The sequence below is a fragment of the Sus scrofa genome, chromosome 1, assembly GCF_000003025.6.
Source record: "Sus scrofa isolate TJ Tabasco breed Duroc chromosome 1, Sscrofa11.1, whole genome shotgun sequence".
NCBI classification, from domain to species: domain Eukaryota; kingdom Metazoa; phylum Chordata; class Mammalia; order Artiodactyla; family Suidae; genus Sus; species Sus scrofa.
In genome coordinates this window covers 30,920,192-30,944,011 of record NC_010443.5, presented here as the reverse complement: position 1 = coordinate 30,944,011, position 23,820 = coordinate 30,920,192, and the positions used below count along the sequence as shown (strand labels likewise).

Here is a 23,820-nt window from a genome sequence, read left to right as displayed (position 1 = left end):
GAGCTACAGCTGCTGGCCTACACCACGGCCATAGCAACATGAGATCCGAGCCGCATCTTAGACCTATACCACAGCTCATGGCAACGCTAGATCCTTAACAGTGAGGCCAGGGATCGAACCCGAGTCCTCTTGGATGCTAGTCGGGTTCGTTAACCGCTGAGCCACGATGGGACCTCTAAGGGTTTTTTTTAAAAGAGATCTAAAGAATATTTGTTTTTGCCCATTCAGGGGCTTCAACATCCAGGAAAAGCACCCAAGTAAGACTAAGGGTGTGTTTACTGGCTGTCTGCTGCTACAAGCAGAAATTGGGGTGAAAGGTAACGAAAACACAGAGAGTAGGAGAAAAGCAGGTCTAGAAGAATGGCCCCCGGCTTTGACCTGAAAGGTCAAGCAAATATTTTAGCCTACATTAAAAGGAAAACAGGAAAAGTGTATAAAAATACCTACCATTACTGTAGCCACGTTATTTGGAAAAGCCTTTGCAAGGATAGAAGATGATGCAGTTATTGCTGCAGAAAAACTTATTGCGTCGGTTATTCTCACTAGAAAGCACATAGCAATAAACACTGGTCCTTCTGGTACTTGGTCCAATACACTAAAAAAGAATAAGACAATTCTTAAATGCCAAATTGGTTATGATTTGTTCTTTTTTCTTTTTAAGTGTACTCACTGAAAACAGTAGTAGTACCTCAACCATAGTTATGATAATAAATTCCTTTAGGATATGAATTTCTTTTTCTTTTTTTTTTTTTTTTGGTCTCTTTGCCTTTTCTAGGGCCGCTTCCCGTGGCATATGGAGGTTCCCAGGCTAGGGGTCGAATTGGAGCTGTGGCCATCGGCCTATGCCAGAGCCACAGCAACATGAGATCTGAGCCACGTCTGCAAACTACACCACAGCTCACGGCAATGCCGGATCCTTAACCCACTGAGCAAAGGCAGGGATCGAACCCGCAACCTCATGGTTCCTAGTCGGATTCATTAACCACTGCGCCACGACGGGAACTCCTAGGATATGAATTTTTAAAAGGGCTTTTTTGTCATACTTTTGTAGGAAGAATTTGAATCCAAGTAACAGCTTCATAAGAAAAGCTTGCTCTTTTCTACTGACATAATTGGTGCCTTAAATGATAATACTAAATAGACCTTTTGAAAAATGTAGCCACTCTGACAAGAACCTATAGAGAAGAAAAACTGTAATTTCAAGTTTTCCTCCAAACAAAAAAAGCACAAGAAGAGGAACAAAACCAAAAATCTGGGAGTTCCCATTGTGGCTTGGCAGGTTATGCATCTGACTAGTATCCAAGAGGATGTGGGTTCGATCCCTGGCTTTGCTCAGTGGGTTAAGGATCTGGCATTGCGTGTAGACCAGCAGCTGTAGCCTCTGATTCGACCCCTACCCTGGGAACTTCCATATGCCACAGGTACAGCCCTTAATTTAAAATATATATATGTCATCAGACTTCCGATGACATTATCTTAACATTTGTATCCTGATGTTATCAGCTGATTCTTTAAGTAAGAAATTCAATTTTTTGCTTATGTCAAAAAAGTTTTTGTGACTCAGAAAAGTGTGTCACTCACAATCTCAGGAGTCCTAAAGCACAGATTCAGTAGCCAGCTTAAAGATGATCTGCTAGAGGCCTTTTTTCTTAAGATCAATGTCATTCATTCTAGTCTCTACATCATCCAACTCCCTTCACTACTAACTGTATGCCAGGCATTTAATCAATGGTACTGATTGATTTAAAGAAACCAGTAACATTTTAAACTGAAGATAAATGATGAAATTGGTTCAAGTTTCCAAATACATCAGAGAACAACTTACCCAAAGAGCACTGTAACTCCTCCTGAGACAAACATTCCTGCTACAAACATAAATTTTGCTCCAATGTGTACAAGCTATAATAAATGCCAAAGAAAAGTGGTAAGTTGAGGACCGCTGCAAGTCTACATTGACATAAACAAATTCACTGTATCAAGAAACAGAAGATTTGGGGAAGACATGTGAAGTTAACAAAAGAGTATAATACTCCTTTTTTTTTTTTTTTTGGTCTCTTTTTTTTTCGTCATTTTAGGGCTGCACCCGCGGTATATGGAGGTTCTGAGGCTAGGGGTCCAATTGGAACTGAAGATGCCTGCCTATACCACAGCCACAGCAACACGGGATCTGAGCCGCTTCTGCGACCTACACCACAGCTCACGGCAACGCCAGATCCTTAACCCACTGAGTGAGGCCGGGGATTGAACCCACAACCTCATGGTTCCTAGTCGGATTCATTTCCACTGCGCCATGATGGGAACTCCAATAATTCCTTAATGGAATGACAACACCCACTGTTTACAAACATGGAAGAAGTTAAATATCAGTCAACCCAAAGAATGGAACTGTCCACAGAAGCACAATTCATAAAATATAATGGTGTTTATTTCTGTATCAGTGGAAATTCTAGATTAGTAAATTAGAATAACTCATTACATAATTTTAAAAATTTAAAATGTGAATATGAACTTTGATACTTACATATTTTCCAAATACCAAAGAGGCCAGCAAGTCAAAAAAAGCATAGCATCCAAAGATCATACCAATAACTGTGTTGCTGGCTCCTTTCTTTTCAGCCTTTAAAGAAAGAAAAAAGGAAACAATATGGAAAAATGGAGCTATTCAATCAGAGCATCATCTTCTTGCAACCTTTATCTGTGTAGCAATTTCAGAGATTATTATATTAAAGTAAACATGGTAAGGAAGGAAAGGAAACTACAGTAAAACCTAGTCTCTGACATGAAAATAATTGAGTCATCAAGCCTATTATGAACTGCTGGCTTTAAGATCTCGAGACAGAGGAACAAAGCTGAAAGCATCACACTTCTTGATTTCAAAAATAAATTACAAAGGTACAGTGATTAAAACCCTATGGTTCTGCAAAAAAGACAGACATAAACGAATGGAACAGAATAGAGAGCCCCGAAATAAACCCACACACCTATGGTCAATTGATCTTCTACAAGGGTGCCAAGGACACACAATGAGGAAGAGATTGTCTCTTCAACAAGTCCTGCTAAGAAAACTGGATAAGCACATGCAAAAGAATGAAAGTGGACCCATATCTTACAACAATCAAAAAATGAATGCAAAAGAAATAAGACTTAAACATAAGATCTGAAACTGTTAAACTCCTTAAAGAAAAGATGGGGATGGGGGGTTTCTTGACACTGATCTTGGCAATGATTTCTTAAATTTGACACCAAAAGCCTAGGCAACAAAATGAATTAGACAAATGGGACTACATCAAACTAAAAATCATCACAGCAAAGGAAACAATCAGCAGAGTGAAAAGGTAGCCTACAGAATGGGAGAAAATGTTTGTAAACCACCTCTATACAAGAGGTTAACATCCAAAATATATAAGAATCTCCTACAAGATTCTAAAAAGCCCCCATAAGAAAAAATGGGCAAAGGGGAGTTCCTGTTGTGGCTCAGCAGGTTAAGAACCCGACCAGTATCCATGAGGATGTGGGTTCGATCCCTGGTCTTGATCAGTGGTTAAGGATCCAGCATTGCCACAAGCTGTGGTGTAGGAGGCAGACACAGCTCAGATCCTGCGTTGCTGTGGCGGTGGCGTAGGCTGGCAGCTACTGCTCTGATTCAACCCCTAGCCTGGGAACTTCCATGTGCCGCAGGTGCAGCCCTAAATAGAAAAATAAATAAACAAATAGTAAATAAAAGTGGGCAAAGAATTTGAATAGACATTTCTCTGAAGAAGACATGCAAATGGTCACCGGGTGTATGAAAAGTTGTTCAAGATCATGAATCATCAGGGAAAGGCAGATCAAAATCACAATGAGATATCACCTCGCACTGGCTAGGATGGCAATTTTTTTTCCCATATTATTATTTTTTTATTACTCAAATGAATTTATCATATCTGCAGTTATATAATGATCATAACAATCTGATTTCACAGGATTCCCATCCCACAGCCCAAGCAGATCCCCCCACCCCCCAATAGGATGGCAATTATTGAGAAAAACAAAAAATAACAAGTGTTGGTGAGGGTGTGGAGCCACTGGAGCCCTTATACACTGTTGGTGGGAATGTAGAATAGTGCAGCCACTGCGGAAAACAATATGGAGGGTCCTCAACACATTAGAAATAGCACCACCACATAGTCCAGCAATCCTCCTTTTGAGTATATATTCCAAAGAATTGGAAGCAATGACTCAGAGATATGTGCACCCCCTGTTCACTGCAGCATTATTCACAGTAGCCAAGATGATGCTCCAACAACCCAATTGTCCATCGACAGATGAATGGATAAGAAAATGTGGTACAGGAGTTCCCATTGTGGCTCAGTGGAGATGAATCTGACTAGCATCCATGAGGATGCAGGTTTGATCCCTCGCCTTGCTCAGTGGGTTAAGGATCTGGCATTATCCTAAGCTGTGGTGTAGGTCACAGACGAGGCTCAGATCCCGTGTTGCTGGAGCTTTAGTGTAGGCCAGCATAGCTTCAGCTCTGATTTGACCCTTAGCCTGGGAACCTCCATATGCCACAGGTATGGCCCTAAAAAGACCAAAAAAAAAAAAAGTCGTATATACAGAAAAGGGACTATTATTCAGCCTTAAAAAGGAAATCCTGGCATTTGCAACAACGTGGATGAACCGTGAGGAAATTACACTAAGTGAAATAAGTCAGTCTCAGAAGAGCAAACACTGCATGATTCCATTTATATGAAGTATTTAAAACAGTAAATTCATAGAAGCAGAGACTAGACTGGTGATTGCCAGGGGCTTTGGGAAGGGGAAAATAGGGAATTATTGCTATTTGGGTATAAAGTTTCTGTCAAGCAAGATGAGCTCATGTTGGAGTTCCCGTCATGGCACAGTGGTTATGAATCCGACTAGGAACCATGAGGTTGCGGGTTCGATCTCTGGCCTTGCTCAGTGGGTTAAGGATCTGGCGTTGCCATGAGCTGTGGTGTAGGTCGAAGACTCGGCTCGGATCCTGCGTTGCTGTGGCTCTGGCATAGGCCGGTGGCTACAGCTCTGATTAGACCCCTAGCCTGGGAACCTCCATATGCCATGGGAGCGGCTCAAGAAAAGGCAAAAAGACCAAAAAAAAAAAAAAAAAAAGATGAGCTCATGTTAAGTTCTCACCGCAAAAAAAGAAAAAAAGAAAAATGAAAAAACCCCACAAGAGAACACAAGGGAAATATTTTAAGTGGTGAATATGTTTAGTATTTTGATTGTGGTGATGATATCATGGGCGTATACATATTTTGTCCAAATTCATCAAGATGGATATATTAAGTTGTGCAATATTTTGTATATGGATTCTACCTCAATAAAGTGCCCTACCAAAAAAAAAAAAAAAAGAAAGAAAGAATTGTCAGATTTAGCTGGCAAACATCAGAATTAGAGTATAAACCAAACAAAAAAACCTTGGATGAGGAAATCTGGGCTCTGCTTTACCTGTGGAACTAAGCAAACAGTTGATCTGGACATACTTCTTTTCTGGTATCTTTGAGATAGGAGAAAACATATATATTGGTCTCCGTCCTCAGTTCTTGGTACAGAGGTCCTAAAACCCTTGTAATTTCCTCATGATAAGACAACTAGGAGCAGTACTGTTCTGATATTTGGTCTTTGACCCTGGTTTCTGACACCCAAAGTCCTAAATCCCTCAGCGTCTCCTAGGCGATAGGAGTTCTCGCGAGGTGACTCTTGGCAGATTCCTGGATGGGGGCTGGTCACCAGAAAGACCAAGCCATGATTAGAGCTTGGAACTTTCAGTCCCACACCCCTATCCCCAGAGGAGGGCTGGAAATTGAGTTAACAATCTATCATGCCTACCTGATGAAGCCTCCATAAAGATCCCTATAGTGTGGGGCTTGGGGAGCTTGTGGGTTGGTGAACATGTGGAGATGCTGGCAGCATGGTACGCCTGGAGGGGACACGGAAGCTCTGTGCCCCCTCCCACATCCTTTGCCCTCTGTGTCTCTTCCATCTGCAAGTTCGTCTGTGTACTTTATCATATCCTTTTATAATTAAATGGTCAGCGTTAAGCAAGTGTTTCCCTGAGTTCTGTAAACCATGCTAGCAAATCATCGAATCAGGGTGGTGGGAGGTGTCATGGAAAGCTCTGATGGGTAGCCAAGCTGGACAGAAGTAGGTAATGCGGAGACCTACTACTCGAGACTGGCATCTGAAGTGGGAGGCAGTCTGGTGGGACTGAGCCTTTAACCTGTGGGGTATGTGCTAATTCGGTTTAGTGTCAGAGTTGAATTGCATGGTAGGGCACCCAGCTGGTGGGGAAAAAAACCCACACACATCTGGGTCAGAAGAATCTCACACTAGTTGCCTTCACTGAGGATGACAGCAAAGAAGAAATACACGGCTGGAAGGTTTCTTTACTCAATATCACATTTAGTTATAGGACTGAATGCCACTAAAAACCACCACCAAAAAAATCCACTTCGCCAGTTCAAAAATTCAAGGACAGGAAGCTCCTTGCGCTGGCCCATGAATCACCCCAAGGCCTGTTCAGTTTGGTTCTCTGATTGTCATGCCAATACCAACTAAGACAAGAATAGCTATCAAAGGCAATTTCTAGCTCACTTGTGACCCTCTGCCAAAGGAGGAGGGGAACAGAAAAAGGAAGAACAAGTAGGAATCCCACACCAGAAGTTAAGAAGGCTTTGTTTTCCCTTGACGTCCTGAGCACTAACTTAGAGGAAGAAGAATGAAAAAGCAAGCAGATGAGTATGTTTTGCCAAGGCATTTGTCAAATATACGGCTTCTATAAGAAATGAAAAAGGGTCCACTCTTCACATCTACTACTTTTAAGTTAGAATGCTCTCTCCCCTGCCTCTTGTAAGCAAAAAAACTACATCAAAAACAAAACAAAACAAAACACATTTATTTTAAAAGCACATACCGAGAAGTTCCTCTTGTGGCTCAGCAGTAACAACACAACTAGTATCCACGAGGATGCAGGTTCGATCCCTGGCCTCACTCAGTGGGTTAAAGGATCTGGCGTTGCCGTGAGCTGTGGTGTAGGTCACAGATGTGGCTCGGATCCCCAGTTTCTGTGGCTGTGGCATAGGCTGGCAACTGCAGCTCCAACGCTACTCCTACCCTGAGAACTTCCACATACCGTGGCTGTAGCCCTAAGAAGTAAACAGATAAATAAATAAGTACAAAATGCACATACCCAGAGCCTACTTTTCCTTTATTTTTATTTATTTATTTGTCTTTTTGCCTTTTCTAGGGCTGCACCTGAGGCATATGGAGGTTCCCAGGCTAGGGATCTAATTGAAACTGTAGCTGCCACGCCTATGCCAGAGCCACAGCAACATGGGATCCGAGTGGGGTCTGCAACCTACATCACAGCTCATAGCAATGCTGGATCCTTAAACCACTGAGCAAGACCAGGGATTGAACCCACAACCTCATGGTTCTTAGTCGGATTCATTAACCACTGAGCTATAACAGGAACTCCTACTTTTCCTTTACTCCTATATTTCACTAAGAAGAATCTCACACTAGTTGCCCCCACTGAGTTCCAACTGAGCTGGGAAACGCCCTTCTAACAGGCTGGTCCACTTACTCATCCATCTTAATTCCACAGGCTCCACCCATCATTATTTTTTTCCAAAACCCATTCTGCTCAGTCTACTCTGTCTTGCTCAAATACCTCTGAAGGCTTCTCACTGACTGCGTCTTTGGCCTGTGCAGAAGCATGCTTGCATTGGAGCTCCCACCTGCCTGCTAATCGCCTGCCACCCTCAGACCTCATTGCATCCCAGGCCCAAGCCCCACCATTGTCTGCAGTAACCTAAAAACATGCTATTAACTTTGCTAATTTCAGGACTATACACAGATTTTTTTTTTTTCTTTTTACATCTTCCATACTGTCAAAAAATTTCAAAGCTTTTTAAAAACATTAATAGATCAGAGTTCTCATCGTGGCTCAGTGGTTAATAAATGCGACTAGGAACCATGAGGTTGCAGGTTTGATCCCTGGCCTTGCTCAGTGGGTTAAGGATCCAGGGTTGCCGAGAGCTGTGGTATAGGTTGCAGACATGGCTTGGATACTGCATTGTTGTGGCTGTGGCTGTGGCTGTGGCACAGGCCGGCAACTACAGCTCTGATTCGACCCCTAGCCTGGGAACCTCCATATGCCGTGGGAGTGGCCCAAGAAATGGCAAAAAGACAAAAAGAAAAAACAAAGCATTAATAGCTCACAAGGTAAAAATGTCTTACCTCCTTGGGGAAAAAGGGTCCAAGGATAGAATAGCACATCATGGAACCTAAGTTAATGGAAGCTGCTGATATCAGCACAAAAATCTGCTCTCTCGAAAGCCGGCTGGGTGTCTCCCTTGCACTTCCTGGAGGACCATCACCTTGAAGGCAAACAGGCTGCAATTACAGACATGTAATTGTGGCTACTGATCAAAGTACAGAAATATCACTTCTGCGCATGGACAATGCACCCCAAAGATAACTTTTGTTGCGCTCAGGGCTATTCTAAATAAAAACCACTTGATCAAATGTAACACAATCCTTGAACATCACTGCAATTTTCAAAAACCTATCGCTTTCATTTACATACTATTCCCTATTAGAATTTCAGGGCAAAATTCATCAAACTATCTGCTCTGTTTCGCATGCACCATAAGGCCTGTTTCTTTCACCTTTAATAATTTCCTTCAAGAAGGATGAGGCCACAGGGTGATCTCCAAAAGGTACTGTTCTCTGAAGTGCCATGTGCTTCCTCAAGTAACTTCAGAAGTTATTAACTTGAGACTCAACAATGTTGTAAGCACATCGTGTTAGCTATTTATTAAGAGGGTCCTACTGAAGTCAAGTGTAAGTGGGAGAAAAGAAGTTACATCCTGCCATTGGAGAAGTAGTAATACGTACAATGGCAGTTCTGGGAAAGAGCAGTGCCATTTCTGTACATCAGTAAGTGTTTCACACCAATTACTGGTCTTCTGTGGCAACTTTTTTTTTTTTTTGGTGGCATCGATGGCATGTGGAAGTTCCCAGGCCAGGGGTCTAACCCCTGCCACTGCAGTGAGAACACCAGATCTTTAACCCCCTTTGCCACATGACAACTCCAGCAGCAACTCTTTTACTACTTATTCTCAGGGCTAAATTTCCATTTAATTTAGACACCCGGTCAATGACACAGTTTCAAACATCCAGTAAATCGATTTGCCGTTTTTAAATGAAATGGCTTTGGAGAAAAAAGAAATTTAAATAAGAAAAATATATTTGAATTGCTTTATTTTCGAGGCGGCCGTGGCTGTCTAGAAAAAAAAAAAAATCTGTGCAACATGAGGAAGTCTTAAGATCCTTTGTAAAAATATTGGCAGTGGATGAGGAAGGGAACGGAGAGAAAGTTAAAGGGCTGGGGACAACAGTGGGGCTCAAAATGCAATGATTTTCGCTTGTCTAATAGCATACTTATATGAATGCGTTCTTAAACACACAGGGCTACAGAGAAAAAAAGCCTTTAGAGACCGCATGCACCCTCACTATATCCAGTCCCCAAACTGTAACCCCTTCCGGGGAGAAACCACACGCTGACCCCCACCCACCCGCAGACCCCCGCCTTTTCGAACCTCTCGTTAACAAACCAAGCTAAAGCTACTTCAGTCGTTGTTAAAGAGACAGGACCCAAGCCGCCGAGGCGCGTCGGGCCCGGTGGCTCTCCGTCACCTCCTGGGGGGCGTGGGCCTTCGGGGTCCCCCGGCGCGTCCATATGCCCAGCGTGGGCTCCGGAGTTGCGGCTCCCGGGTCCAAGCCTGCTCCCTTGGACTTGACCTCCAACGAGTGGAAGAGCAGGTGGCTACAACTCAGCCCCGCCCGCCCCGTACCCCTGATTCCAGGCCCGCGGCGACGCCGGGAGTTCCGCGCAACCAGGGAGGACTGCTTGGATCTCAGGAGTGGAGGCGACGCGGGGCGGGGCGGAAGGGGGCGGAGTGAGGACTTTTATTTTTTTTAAGGCGCAGACTGCTAATGGCCTCTGCTTTGGGTACCCTGTCCTTGTTCCTCCTGCATGAGGGGAAAAGAAAAAAAAAAAAAATAGTGAGTCTATATCGCATATTGTTGATACATACCCTAAAATGAATAAAATTTAGGAAGCTAGAAGTAAGAAAGGAAGCTTATGTAGACACAGGAAAGATAAGGACTACCTAAAAGCACAAATATGAATTAGAAATTTAGGTTCATACCCACTTTTTATTTTTTATTTTTTTATGAGTTACTCTTCATAGTGGGTAAATGATGCGGTGTTTGTCATCACTGAAGCCAGACATTAGTAACCTGGAAATGAATTAGCTGAGGTGAAGTATCTGGATTAGAAACTCTGCAAGAATTGTATCGAATGTTGAAGATGAATGGTGAAGGGGCTGGGAGGAACCCTTCTGGAGGCAGATGCTTGAGATGCAATCTAGGGCACTTACTGACGACCCTCCATATATTCTTTCCGCCTTCCTGTAATTCAGCCATGGAAAGAGGGGAGACAAATCTTTTTAAAGTTTTTCCAGAAAGTTCCAAAAAAGCAAACTTGAATTTGCCAAGCAGTAACAACTATTTTCGTATCATTTAAATTGTATTTACAACTATTTACATAACAGTTACATTGTATTGGGTATTGGTATGTAATCTAGACGTGATTTAAAGCAAATGGGAGGATAAGCTTAGGTTATATGCAAACACTATGCCATTTCATGTTGAGACTTGAGCATCTGTGTTGGGGTCCTAAAACCAATCAACATGCTCAGATATCAAGAGAAAACAGTGATAGCTGTGACTTTGAGCGACAAGGTGAGTTTCTCCATCTGTGTAACTGTTTTGTCAATGCCTGTGTTATAGAGTGGTGGTGAGCACAGGTGATAAAGTGTGCGGTGTGCTTGGCATGGGAACATGATTGCTGCTCTGTTACTCTCTCCCAACACAAATTTCTGGCACAAAAAAGTTGAGGCTTCACTTATCTTCACAGGTTTAAAGTTTGAGGATTGGGAAATTCTTAATTTGGGGCTAAGATAAAACAAAGTAACTCAAGACTGCTGAGTTACTACTTTGTCCCAACTGAAAGATGGGGGGGGGGGGGCTCCAGCCTCTGCTTTTAAGTAGCATACATACCTCCTTCTAGCAGATAAACACTTGATTATAATGCAGTGAGTTCTCTAAGAGAAACATATTGCAAGAACTATTTACTTGGGCTAAACAGTCCAGGATGGCTTCCTGAGGAAGTGGTGGTAGAGTGGATCTTAAAGGTTATGTAAAAATTCCCCAGTGAGCACGTAAGGAAGGAGAGGCTTTAGAGTCCTTCTAAACAGAAGGATTAGCGCTTGCAAAGGTTTCTTAAAGTGGCCTCCAGAATCTTTATGTTTTAATCCCTGCCAGTTTCTCCAATCTCATTTTACCCAGAATTGGCACACCAATCTCACATCAACCCATACAGGAGAATTTTCTTTTTTTGGCTTTTTAGGGCCATAAGTGCGGCATATGGAAGTTTCCAGGCTGGGGGTCAAATCAGAGCTGTAGCTGCTTGCCTACACCACAGCTCCAGCAACAATGGGATCTGAGCCACATATGCGACCCACACCACAGCTCACGGCAACGCTGGATCCTTAACCCACTGAGCAAGGCCAGGGACCGAACCTGCAACCTCATGGTTCCTAGTCAGATTCGTTAACCTCTGAGCCATGATGGGAACTCCCTTTTTTTTTTAAAGGATAATTTTCTTTTCTTTTTCTTTTTCTTTGGCTGCACCACATGACATCGAAAAGTTCCTAGGCCAGGGATCAAACCCTAGCCACGGCGGTGACAATGCTGGGTCCTTAACAGCTAGGCTATCGGGGAACTCCTTAAATTCTTTTTTTTTTTTTTTTTTTTGGCTTTTTGAGGGCTGCTCCCATGGCATGTGGAGGTTCCCAGGCTAGGGGTCAAATCCAAGTGTTGCCGCCAGCCTACACCACAGACACAGCAACGCCAGATCCTTAACCCACCGAGCAAGGCCAGGATCGAACCCGAAACCTCATGGTTCCTAGTCGGGTTTGTTTCTGCTGCACCATGATGGGAACTCCTTGAATTACTTCTTTGATGACTATATTCCCTTTTCTGTTTTACTGGACTGTTCTTTATGTGGCCCTTGGGTCACTGGACTGCTTCTCTTATTTATTATTTTCTCTTCCATTTTTGTATCTTTCTCTTTTTGCTCCATCTTATAGGAAGTCTCCTTAACTGTATCTTACAATCTTTCAACTGAATTTTTCATTTCTGTTGTCATCCATTTCCCTCAATCCCTATTTCCTTTCCCCTCCCATCAGCAATCATTCTTACACATTTAATATAAATATCTTGTTTGTATATATTTTAATAAAAAGCATATTCTTATTTTGTATCTATGTTTAATTTACATAAAGAATTTATGGTATGGGAGTACCTATTGTGGCTCAGTGGTTAACGGACCAGACTAGGAACCATGAGGTTGCGGGTTCAATCCCTGGCCTTGCTCAGTGTGTTAAGGATCTGGCATTGCTGTGAGCTGTGGTGTAGGTTGCAGACGTGGCTCGGATCCCGTGCTGCTGTGGCTCTGGTATAGGCCGGTGGCTACAGCTCCAATTCAACCCCTAGCCTGGGAACCTCCATATGCCATGGAGCGGCCCTAGAAAAGGCAAAAAGAAAAAAAAAAAAAAAAAAAAGAGAGAGTTTATGGTACTTATATTCTTACTCCTATCTTCCCATCACTTCTAACCTCTCCCTTCCACCCTCCTTCCCAGATCCTTAGTGTTACAGTTGAATTTATTATCATATTAATTTTCCATGGCTGCTATAAAAAATTTCTGCACACTTGTTAGCTTAAAACAACACAGTCCTGGAGTTCCTAATGTGGTGCAATTGGTTAAAAATCTGACTGTGACTGCTTGAGTCGCTGGGAGGTGCGAGTCTGATCCCTGGCCCAGCACAAAGGGTTAAAGCATCTGGCCTTGCCACACCTGTGGTGTAGGTCACAGCTATGGCTCAGATTCAATCCCTGCCCCAGGAACTTCCATATGCCCTGGGTGTGGCCATAAACAACGACAACAAAAAACATAGTCCTGGGAGTTCCCTTGTGGCTCAGTGGGTTAAGGATCCAGGTGGGGTTACTTCTGTGGCCTGTGAACTTCCACATGCCTCAGGGCACAGCCAAAAACAAAAACAAAACAACTTCTACAGACCAGAAGTTCAACATCAATTTCACTGAGCCAAATGATCTCTTCATCTCAAGATCTTTAACTTAATCATATCTGCAGGGACCCCTTTTTGAAATAAGGTAACATTTGCAACTTCAGGAATTAGGATGTGGACATCTCTTTGGGAGCCATTATCAGCCTACAACAATTATCTATTTGTATTTCATATACTCATCTAGACATATACACATATATGAAACATTTTTTCTTTACAAACGAAAAGGGCATATGCTTCTGTTTAAATGTCACCTCCTCAGGAGTTCCCATCGTGGCTCAGTGGAAATGAATCTGACTAGCATCCACGAGGACAAAGGTTTCATCCCTGGCCTTGCTCAGTGGGTTAAGGATCCGGCATTACTGTGAGCTGTGGTATAGGTCGCAGACACAGCTCAGATCTGGTCTTGCTGTGGCTGTGGTGTAGGCCGGCAGCCATAGCTCTGATTCGACCCTTAGCCTGGGAACTTCCATATGCCGTGTGGGTGTGGCCCTAAAAAGACATAAATAAATAAATGTCACTGCCTCAGAGAAGTTCCTTCTCACCCCTGTATCCATCGTACAGCCCCCTTTATTTTTTGTTGTAACATTTGTGTCAGACAAGTTTCCTTGGTGCTATTAAACAACTCTTGCTCATTTAAGCATCAGATGAATTCAGCATAGGTTATTAGACAGTACATAGTATTATCAGACAAGTTTCCTTGGTGCTATTAAACAATTCTTGCTCATTTAAGCATTAGATGAATTCAGCATAGGTTATTAGACAGTACATAGTATTATCAGGAGGGTTGTACACACCACTTAAGAGAGCTCATGCCTAAAATCACCCCACAGAAGTGACCTAGTACACATACTACAGCAAAACTGCTGGCCAGACATCAAGTGCGCTGGTGCTGCTGGAGGTAAGCAGCAGACATTGCAGTCAGAAGCTCCTTCCTGCTCCCCTGGAATGCTGCCCACCGCACCAGAGGGATCTTAGGTGGTGACAGCTTCTTCCACTTACTTGCTGCCATCACATGTCAAGATCTGGTATGTTTGAAGTCAGGTGATGGAAATTCTCCAAGTTTGTTCCACCAAGACTATAGAGTCGGAAGACGATAGAGAAGAGAACCTATCAAAAGAATTCTTGGGAGTTCCTGTTGTGGCTCAGTGGAAACGAATCTGACTAGCATCCGTGAGGATGCAGGTTGGATCCTTGGCCTCACTCAGTGGGTTAAGGATCCTGCATTGCCGTGAGCTGTGGTGTATGACGCAGACTTGGCTTGGATCGTGCGTTGCTGTGGCGTAGCCTAGCAGCTATAGCTCTGATTGGACCCCCAGCCTGGGAACCTCCATATGCCGAGGGTGTAGCCCTAAAAAGACAAAAAAGAATTCTTGAATCACCAGTCTCCCCTTTAACTTCATTTGAGGTTGGGGGGTGTTTAGAACCAGTTATACAACTAACACTTTTTTTTTTTTTTCTTTAATGTAGCTCTAGTTTTAAGGACACCAGCAGTCCTGGATTCATTCCAATGATGCTCCAAAGAAGAACTGTGGTTGTCGAATCCATTTAGGAGCATCAGGACCCATTTTTCAAAAGAAACATTTCACAGATAATAGCAGAGCTGGCCTGTAAGGAAGGAGCATTGGGGCCTGGAATCCTGCACACCTAGGTCCTCTGTGAACCCCAAGTGAATAAATTTAATGTTAATTTAGGGTTCCCTCTATTAGCCACTATTTATTTCATTTTAAACTGCCTGTGATGATGGTCTGTAATTAGTTTATTCATACACTTTAAGTGCTGTCTCTAATTATCTTCCTCAGTATGTTAGTTCCCACAATTCTAGATCAGCCCTGTAGTGAGCAGCCACTGAACTCAAACAGCTCTGGTAACATCTGGTAGCAAGAAGAACAACACTGAGGACACATTCTGAGTAAGGCTTAGATGAGAACTACACAAAGCCCTCAGAATATGTAAGTTATTGCATAGGCTTCTTACTTGGCTATGCAACAAATTAGCCCCATTTCCCCCCACAGCCTTTTTTTTCCTTTAATAAACTAGGTTTTAGGTTGAAGTCCTTACATATTAATTTTACAAGCTACTACTTACAGCCTTAAATTGCTATTCCTCTTTTATTCATCTACTTTATTATTATTTTTTTTATTCTTGTTGCTGCCTCTGTACACCGCACCAATGCCAAATAGAAACACGGAGACAGAGTTGGAAGAAACAGAAAAAGTAGCTTTAATTGCCAAGCAAGGAGGGGAACACAGCAGGCTGGTGCTTCAAGGACTGTGGCCCGCCTCCCCACCTTTGGAGGGGTAGTGAGAAGTCTTGTAGTGTTTGAGGAGTGAGGGTGTCATTAGCTCATGGACATTTTCCTGATTGGTAGGTGGTGGCATCATTGGGAGTCAGCCTCATTAGCCTTCTGGGTCTAGTCAGTGTGGGGTCTGTGCGCTTGTGGACAGCTACAGTTGACTTTTTTCCACCTGATGGGGGCTTCAGCACCTGCCAAACAACTCCAAGGATGTGGCTCAGAATATTACCTATAGTCTTTGAAGAACTAAAGGATTTGCTGAATGACTAAACTACCATTATTGTCTTGCTTGACTTTTTTCCTTTTTCTCTGTATTTTCTCCCTCCTCTGATTAACTGGATTCTTTGACTAAAGTTTTTCTGTAGATAAAAAGGCAGGGGGAGGACATGAGTCAGGGTCCAGGCTGGGAAGGCCTCCCAGGGTCCTGCTTGGTTACAATCTCTTCCCTCACACCAACTCTTCTTCTCCTTTGGTTCATCCCTTTGTATAACAGGATTCTACCTTCTTTGGCCCAGGCTTTTTTCCTTTTTTCTTTCTTTTTTGCTACAACTGTTTTTCTTCAGTATGTTTAAAACCATATGCTCTGTAAGCCAAGGCTAGAGCTATATGTTGTTGAGTGGAGATGGAATAATACTTTTTTGAGTTTTCTTCTGTTTCTTAGCTACCATTTCCTAACACTGGACTTATTTTTACCCCAAAGGGTAGAGACATTTGAAAAGTTTTCAAATTAAAAGGGGTTTTCTGGGATGCCCAAAGCCTTCACCTCACTCACAACAGGTGTTAATTTATAATAACAGTTGTCAATATGGCTTTCCTTTAGGTATGCCAACAACTCAGATGCTTCTTTCATCTTATTCCATTCCATGAATTCATTCAATAGATTTTAGTCACTCCAATGTGCAAGTCACTGTACCAAGTCCTAGATGCTTTAGGACAGGAGAAAGGCATTATTTAGAACTTTTCCATATATTCTCATGTGAAGTTCATCATAAAAGTAACTGCTTCATATGCACAGTAGTAAACCCTTTCAACGACTATCTCTTTTCACTCTTCGCAACAGTATTCTAGTATTATCACCATTTTACTGACTCAGAAAAATAAGCCATTTGCCAAAGGCCACAAAGGGAGCTTGAATTTGGAATCAGCTCAGCTGAGCCCCAGGACAGAAAATCTTTTTTGCGTACTGATTTAGCCTCTCCTCCCAGCTCTGGTCTTTCAAGTAAGCTTTTTGCAGTTTGATTCAAAGATCTTTTCTATCATTTAATCTGTTTCACATCCCTTTCTTCTGTGACATCTGTTGTGGATTGAAGCATGTTCTCTGAAAATATGTATGTTGAGGTCTCGCATCAGCATACCGTATTGAGACCTTATTTGGAAATAGAGTTGTTCTAGATGTAATTAATTAAGAGGAGGGCATACTGGCATAGGGTGAGCCCCTAATTCGGTACAACTGGTATCCTTATAAAAAAAGGAAAAAAGTAGAGTGCCCGTGTGGCTCAGCAAGTTATGAACCTGACATAGGGCCCATGAGGATTTGGGTTCTATCCCTGGCATCACTCAGTGGGCTAAGGGTCTGGCATTGCCACGAGCTGTGGTGTAGGTCACAGATGTGGCTTGGATCCAGTGTTGCTGTGGTGGAAAAAGGAAAGCATTTGGACACAGACAGATATACACACAGGGAGAATATCATGTGAAGATTGGAGTTACACTGTCACAAGCCAAGGAAAACCAAGACTGCCGGCAAACCTCAGGCCTCAGAGAAAGGCCTGGAATCGGTTGTCCCTCCAGCCCTTAGAAGTAACCAACCCTGGAGTTCCCATTGTGGCTCAGTGGTTAACTAATCCGACTAGGAACCATGAGGTTGCGGGTTCAATCCCTGGCCTCGCTCAGTGGGTTAAGGATACAGCATTGCTGTGAGCTGTGGTGTAGGTTGCAGACACCTCGGATTCCGCATTGCTGTGGCTCTGGCATAGGCCAGCGGCTACAGCTCAATTAGACCCCTGGGCTGGGAACCTCCATATGCTGCAGGTGCGGCCCTAGAAAAGAGGAAAAGACAAAAAAAAAAAAAAAAAAAAAAAAAAAAAAAAAAAAAAGAAGTAGCAAACCCTGTAGACACCTTGATCTCAAACTTCTTGCCTTCCAAACTGTGAGATAATAACTTTGTTATTTAAGCTACCAGTTTGTGATATTTGTTGTGGCAGTCCCAGCAAAGGAAGACATCTAAACTTAGATGATTCAGGAACTCAAATTTCTACTGCTCTCTTTTTCTTCCTAACGCTGCACTATTCCCTGTCCTGACTCAGGACTTTTAGGTAGAACCAGGCATGTTATTGCCAAATATGAGATGTAAAGAGATCCTTGGAGTTCCTGTCGTGGCTCAGCAGAAACGAATCTGACTAGTATTCATGAGGATGCAGGTTGAATCCCTGGCCTCACTCAGTGGGTTAAAGATCTGGTGTTGCCATGAGCTATGGTGTAGGCTGCAGATGCGGCTTGGACCCCAGCGTTGCTGGAGCTGTGGTGTAGGCCAGCAGCTATAGCTCCAATTCTACCCCTAGCCTGGGAACCTCCATATGCCATGGGTGCAGCTCTAAAAAGCAATTAAAAAAAAAAAAAAGTTATCCCTGAATTCTGTGATCTCCCTCCCACATTCGGGCAATCAATCAAACAGCTGAAGGATTAGAAGTTAACTGGGTTCAAATATCAGTTTCCACATTTACTAGCTGTGTGATCTTGGGCAAGTCTTCAAGCCTGAGTTTCTTTCCCTGTTAAAGAGGGGCTAATAACACTACTCCATGGAATTTGAGTGATGATTAAGGGAGAAAATGTATGACTTAGCACATAAAGTGGCATATAGAAAATACTAAACAGAATTATTTATTATCATTATAGTTTCTAAAACAAACTTCAGAATTTTTTTCACATGTATTTTATTTTATTGTTACTTTTTGATTTTTAGGGCCACACCCTCAGCATATGGAAGTTACTGGGCTAGGGGTCACATTGGAGCTTGCAGGAGGAAGCAAAGAAGAAAAGTGATATTTATAGGGATGCCTCTGTTTACAAGAAACCTTTTTTTTTTTTTTGGCTTTTTAGGGCCACACACGCAGCATATGGAGGTTCCCAGAATCCAAGCTGTGTCTGTGACCTACACTACAGCTCATGGCAACACTAGATCCTAAAGGATCTAGTTAATACCCACTGAGCAAGGCCATGGATGGAACTTGAGTCCTCAGGGATACTAGTTGGGTTCATCATGGTGAGGAACTGCTCATATGTATTTTAGATACACATTTGTGTACGTTTTCAAAGTATTATAATCTGCTGGTCAGAGAGTGACTCTAGCTACTAGGCTCTATTTAGTTGTCTTTCAACTCGGGCAATATCTAAAATCAAGAGGATGCGACCTTAAAATAGGGAACTAGAATCTACGTTAGATAATCCTTGAATCACCAGTGTGTGCCCTTTGACCTCATCTCTGGTATTAGAACCACTTCTATAACTAAGACATCAAAACTAAACTGTAGCTCCAGTTCTAGGAAGGGAGGTTTCAAATTGATAGAAAAGGCATGTATTAAGGGAAAATATTAAGGCCCATACCTGAGTCTACAGAATAGGTTACTATGAGCTGCTAGAAGACAGAAACCCAGTCAGCTTGGTTAGTACTATACTGGGAAAAATTGCATCTGCCAAGAAGTATTTAATTTGACCACAAACATTAGAGCAGCAAGAATAAGTATTTTCATCGTTATAAACTCTGCAGGGCTTTTTTTTAAAGCAAAAAAAAAAAAAAAAACGCTCAATAATTAAATGAATAAGCAAAGTGAACTATTTTTTTAGGATGACTTATGGATGGAAAGAAGCTGGTTCAACACTTAAAAATGAACACTTGAAAGCTAAAAATGAACTGTATCAACTTATTAAAATTCCAGTATATCATTATTCTGGCTAACTCTCCCTCACACTCTTATTATGTGACTTATTTTTGTTATCTTCACAGTACTCAAGTTACCTGTCTCTGTTCACTGTATGCATAGTGCTGGCACCTATCAAATGCCTAATAATTGCTAACTAGTTTGGCACTTGTCAGGAGAATAAGTTTAAACAGGAGAAAAAGGACTGTGCCAATTACATTTGGCTGTATTTCAGATATTTGCGTTGGTGGGGAATGGCCCACCAATGTAACATTCAAAATGTTGCTTCCCGAAAAGTCAGAGTTAAAACTGGATTCCACTCCTAATTTCGCCAGTCCGGAAAGGCGAAATGAATGCCAGATTTCTCAAAGACCACGATTTCATCTCTATATTCCCAGACCCTGTCTCTACGTCTGCTACATTGTAGGTGTTTCAAATGCACCTGCTGAATCCCGATTTGGGCGGGAATACGAATTCAGGGGACAATTTAGTGTTTTTTATTTTTATTTTCAAACCCCAAACTTCGTTTAGAACCAACTGCGTTAGAAAACCATTACCAAATACCTGGCTGGCCAGACGTTCCAGTTAACAGCCGGCGGGAAAGTGGAATTTTCGATTTGCTTAGAAGTAACGAAAACGTGTTGACTTTCGTTTTATGAAAACGCACGGGCGCGCGCAGATCACCCAAAGAATGATAAATTCACCAGCATTCAGAGTGACTTAAAGAGCGAAGTGAGAGAGTGTGCTGCTCAGGGAAGGCCCATTAGTGGAGTCGAAATTACAACCACGGTGTCTTAAGCGTTAAAACTGGGGCTGCGATTGCTCCAGGACTCGGGGCCTTGCAAGACCACATTGGCAGGAGGGCTTGGCCCTTCTCGCGCACCGTAGGACGAGCTCTCTGGGCCTCCGTAGGCCCCACCCTCGGCGTGGAAAAACTTTGGGAAGCTGCCCGCGTTAGTGCCTGCTGCGTGGGCCTAAGACCGGCCGAGCAGAGTCAGAAGACTAGTAGGACCCCTGCCACAGAACCGCTTCAATCCGGAAACAGAAATTCTCGAGGCCCGGCACTGCTAAAGCCAGCTCTTCCCTGGGAGGGAGTGCACATGCGCATAGGGGTCCTGGGAAACCCTTAAATACCGTCATGCGGGAGCCTACATTCTCTTTCCCTGCCGCCGCCGAGTCGCGCGGAGGCGGAGGCTCGGGGTGAGTAGAGCAAGGCGAGAGTGGTGTTTGCGGAGTGTGGCTCAGTGTTTTTCAGATGAGATTGGCGATAAGTGTTTAGGTCTAAACCCAGTTTGTTAACCAGGATTTTCTTTTCTTTTTTTTTTCCTATTGCAGTGTGCTCAAGATTCGGTTCCACCCGTAACCCACCGCCATGGCCGAGGAAGGGTGAGCTCAGGGTTGGGGTGGCGAAACGGGCGAGGCGCGGGCCGCGAGCCCGCAGCGTGGGTTCTGGGTTTGCTGTGGCGCTCTACGCGGCTATGATCTAATCTCGCCAACGACTGTTTTGTCCAAAGCATTAGATGGTGTGCGGAGGTTTTTTGATTTTTTTTCTTTTTTTTAACTCTTCCGTGTTAGCATTGCTGCTGGAGGTGTAATGGACGTTAATACTGCTCTACAAGAGGTGCTGAAGACCGCCCTCATCCATGATGGCCTAGCACGTGGAATTCGCGAAGCTGCCAAAGCCTTAGACAAGTACGTGTATCAGTCTCAATACTGTGGGGTGTTGGATCTGGAACAAAACTGCAGCCAAGGGAAGAGAGCGTGAAGTTCATGCTGTTAGCACAAAAGTTGTGAATGGCATCCGTTCTACAGGAAACCTAGGAAAAGGTATAAACTTAGATCTTTTAACGGCCCACTTAAAAGGGTGTAGGTTTGGAGTGGGGGTGCGCCCTTGCTTCTTAAAATGGAACTACAGCGTTTGAGTGATGACTTAAATTGTCGGATACCCCTTCACTCTTTCCATGAGTGAAATCTAATAGTCTGACAAACCTGTAGGTTGTGGGGCTATTAATGCACTGTTAACTAGGGAATCCATAAGAACCTTCATTAATACATGTAGATTTTGAACTATTAACATGGCAGAAGTACCTGGATTTTTAGGTGAACTCAATAAGTGTTTTAGCTGTAGAGGTCATTGTGAGTGTGGGACATTTATAAATTGGTTAGGTTTTTGGAGTGGTTACATTGGCAAAGCAACTATTTAATTGAGGTGAATTTAAATGATCTTTAAGGGTACTAAGATGTGTGAGTTTCTGTTCTGTTAATTGTAGTACACTGGCCAGTTGAGTCCAGTGGAAATAGCATTCCTTGTTGGAAATACCTGGTATGGATTTCCTGCACTATTTGTACCTTGACAATACTGAGCAGTGTTACTGTCTGGGTTAGTAATGGGTAACTAATGAGTAAGTTAGTTTTTACATACAAACTTTATATTATTAATTACTGAATCAGAAATGTTTCAGTGGAGGAAGTGAATGTTTTGTGGCAGCTACATCAGCTTGAAGTTGTGTTCTCAGCGTGCTTCTTCTGTTAGTCACTGTGGCTAGTGCAAAGAACTCTTGTAAAAGTGCGGTAGTGGATTTAGACCTGACTTGGTTTCTGTTGGGTTTTGCATTTCAGGCGCCAAGCCCATCTTTGTGTGCTTGCATCCAACTGTGATGAGCCAATGTATGTCAAGTTGGTGGAGGCCCTTTGTGCTGAGCACCAGATCAACCTAATTAAGGTAAGTTAGCCATCTAACTTGCTGTCTTGACTGTTTAAATTCTCTAGGTTAATGAAAATTGGGCCAGTTAGGGTCGTGTTTCCAGATAATGATAGCTAATGACTCATAGCAGAGCAAATTCTGCAAAGAGCTCTTTGCTTTCTGCAGGTGTGAAAAACTTCACAAACTTGACAATTGTTAGATATGTTAAAGGTAGTTTTAGAAGCATTTTATTCCCACAGAATTAAATGCTAATTTTGATGTTGCCATAGAAAAAACTAGGTAGGAGGTCTTGGTGCTGCTGTACATGATGACAACTGGCTCCCTCTACTGAACTTCTATGAGGAAACTGCCATGTCACCCTATCTGACTACAGCTGCCTTTCATTTGATGTGTCCGTCAATAGCATTCATGTCTACTAGTGGTGATTTTTTTTTTTTTTTAATTGTTGTTTCCCTCAATAGGTCGACGACAACAAGAAACTAGGGGAATGGGTAGGCCTCTGTAAAATTGACAGAGAGGGAAAACCCCGTAAAGTGGTTGGTTGCAGTTGTGTGGTGGTGAAGGTAAGTCTTTTTTGTCGGGGGAGGAAATTGTGCTGGGTGACCATGCTTAACCCTGTATTGAATCTAAATGTTGAGAATATCTTAAAAGTAAAAGATGTGTGATTCTCAACACACAAAGAACGATTATTGTCTTAAGGGAAAGGGAAATGAACTGTAATTAAAGCCAGTCAATGAATCTGCTTACCTGAATGTGTTTCTGCAGAAATTGAGTAAACGCTGGCAATAGGAGAGCCATGTTACGAGCCTTAAAGACATTAAGTCTTTAAGGTCCCTGAAAATGGCAACAAGACATTTCAATGATGGGACGCACATAACCTAACATTTTGTAGCTTCACCATAACTAGTGCTAACAATTTAGTGAAGTTTTCTAAATACTAGTAAAAAATCACTTTTTATTTTTTAGGACTATGGCAAAGAGTCTCAGGCCAAGGATGTCATCGAGGAGTACTTCAAATGCAAGAAATAATCAAATAAAAAGACTGGCTCCTATTTCTTCTCATCTTTGGCTTTTATTTGGGGCAATATAATAAGGTTCCTGTAAGTGAAAGACGAAAGATAGTCATTGCCAAATGATTAGAAACGTGCTATTTGTCTCCTAGCTTTTTTTAAGTGGAAGCATGTTCTCCAAACTTTAAGTGATATTAGTGTTGGCCTTTAGAAGAGCCCATGTAAGGTTAGGCTTACAGTGAGGTTTTGGTGACAGTATTTCTGGGGTGTGGGCATTTATCATTGCTATGATGGGAACAGCCAGGAACTTGGAGAATGGGTAGAGGCTTGTCAGGTGTAGGTGTCAAGAATTAAGTTCTACAGATGAAAAGAACAAAGGTCGGCTGGATTGGATTTAGGCTGTGGGATGCTAGAAGGTGCATGATGGCCAGGTGTGCTTATGTACATGGCCCTTGATAAAAGTCAGGGTGTCAGTTGTAACTAACTTAACTAAATAGTAGGCACAGAAATGAGGTGTGCTTCCATCTATAATTGAAGAATCTCAGTAGGAGAAGTAATAGTGGCCCATGTATTTCAAGTGGGCATCATTGGTTGCTGTATGAAATGGTGAGTCAGGACTAAATGAGAATTTAAAAATTTGAATCCCTGGTAAGT

The 23,820-nt window shown here is 42.7% G+C and overlaps 2 protein-coding genes across 7 annotated transcripts in view; one reads left to right on the top strand and one right to left on the bottom strand.

The window, feature by feature from the left end:
- Positions 1–20,296, bottom strand: part of SLC18B1 (solute carrier family 18 member B1) — a 33,183-nt gene extending 12,887 nt beyond the window's left edge. Inside the window, exons 1-6 of one of the 6 annotated variants that reach the window (XM_021087839.1) lie at positions 20,017–20,296; positions 9,642–10,059; positions 8,263–8,402; positions 2,522–2,617; positions 1,826–1,899; positions 448–595 (exon numbers count right to left, since the gene is read on the bottom strand). In XM_021087839.1, coding sequence (XP_020943498.1) covers positions 448–595; positions 1,826–1,899; positions 2,522–2,617; positions 8,263–8,304 — 360 coding nt within the window. In that variant the 5' untranslated portion in view covers positions 8,305–8,402; positions 9,642–10,059; positions 20,017–20,296. Of the gene's footprint in view, positions 1–447; positions 596–1,825; positions 1,900–2,521; positions 2,618–8,262; positions 8,403–9,626; positions 10,060–20,016 lie in introns of all 6 variants that reach the window. The other 5 variants (XM_013988250.2, XM_013988257.2, XM_005652674.3 and 2 more) reach the window with 5 other exon arrangements.
- Positions 20,620–23,208, top strand: RPS12 (ribosomal protein S12). Its single transcript, NM_214363.1, is given in 6 exon segments — positions 20,620–20,652; positions 20,788–20,838; positions 21,028–21,144; positions 22,072–22,174; positions 22,618–22,719; positions 23,123–23,208. Coding segments are annotated over 5 exon segments (399 nt in total). The 5' UTR covers positions 20,620–20,652; positions 20,788–20,824; the 3' UTR covers positions 23,186–23,208.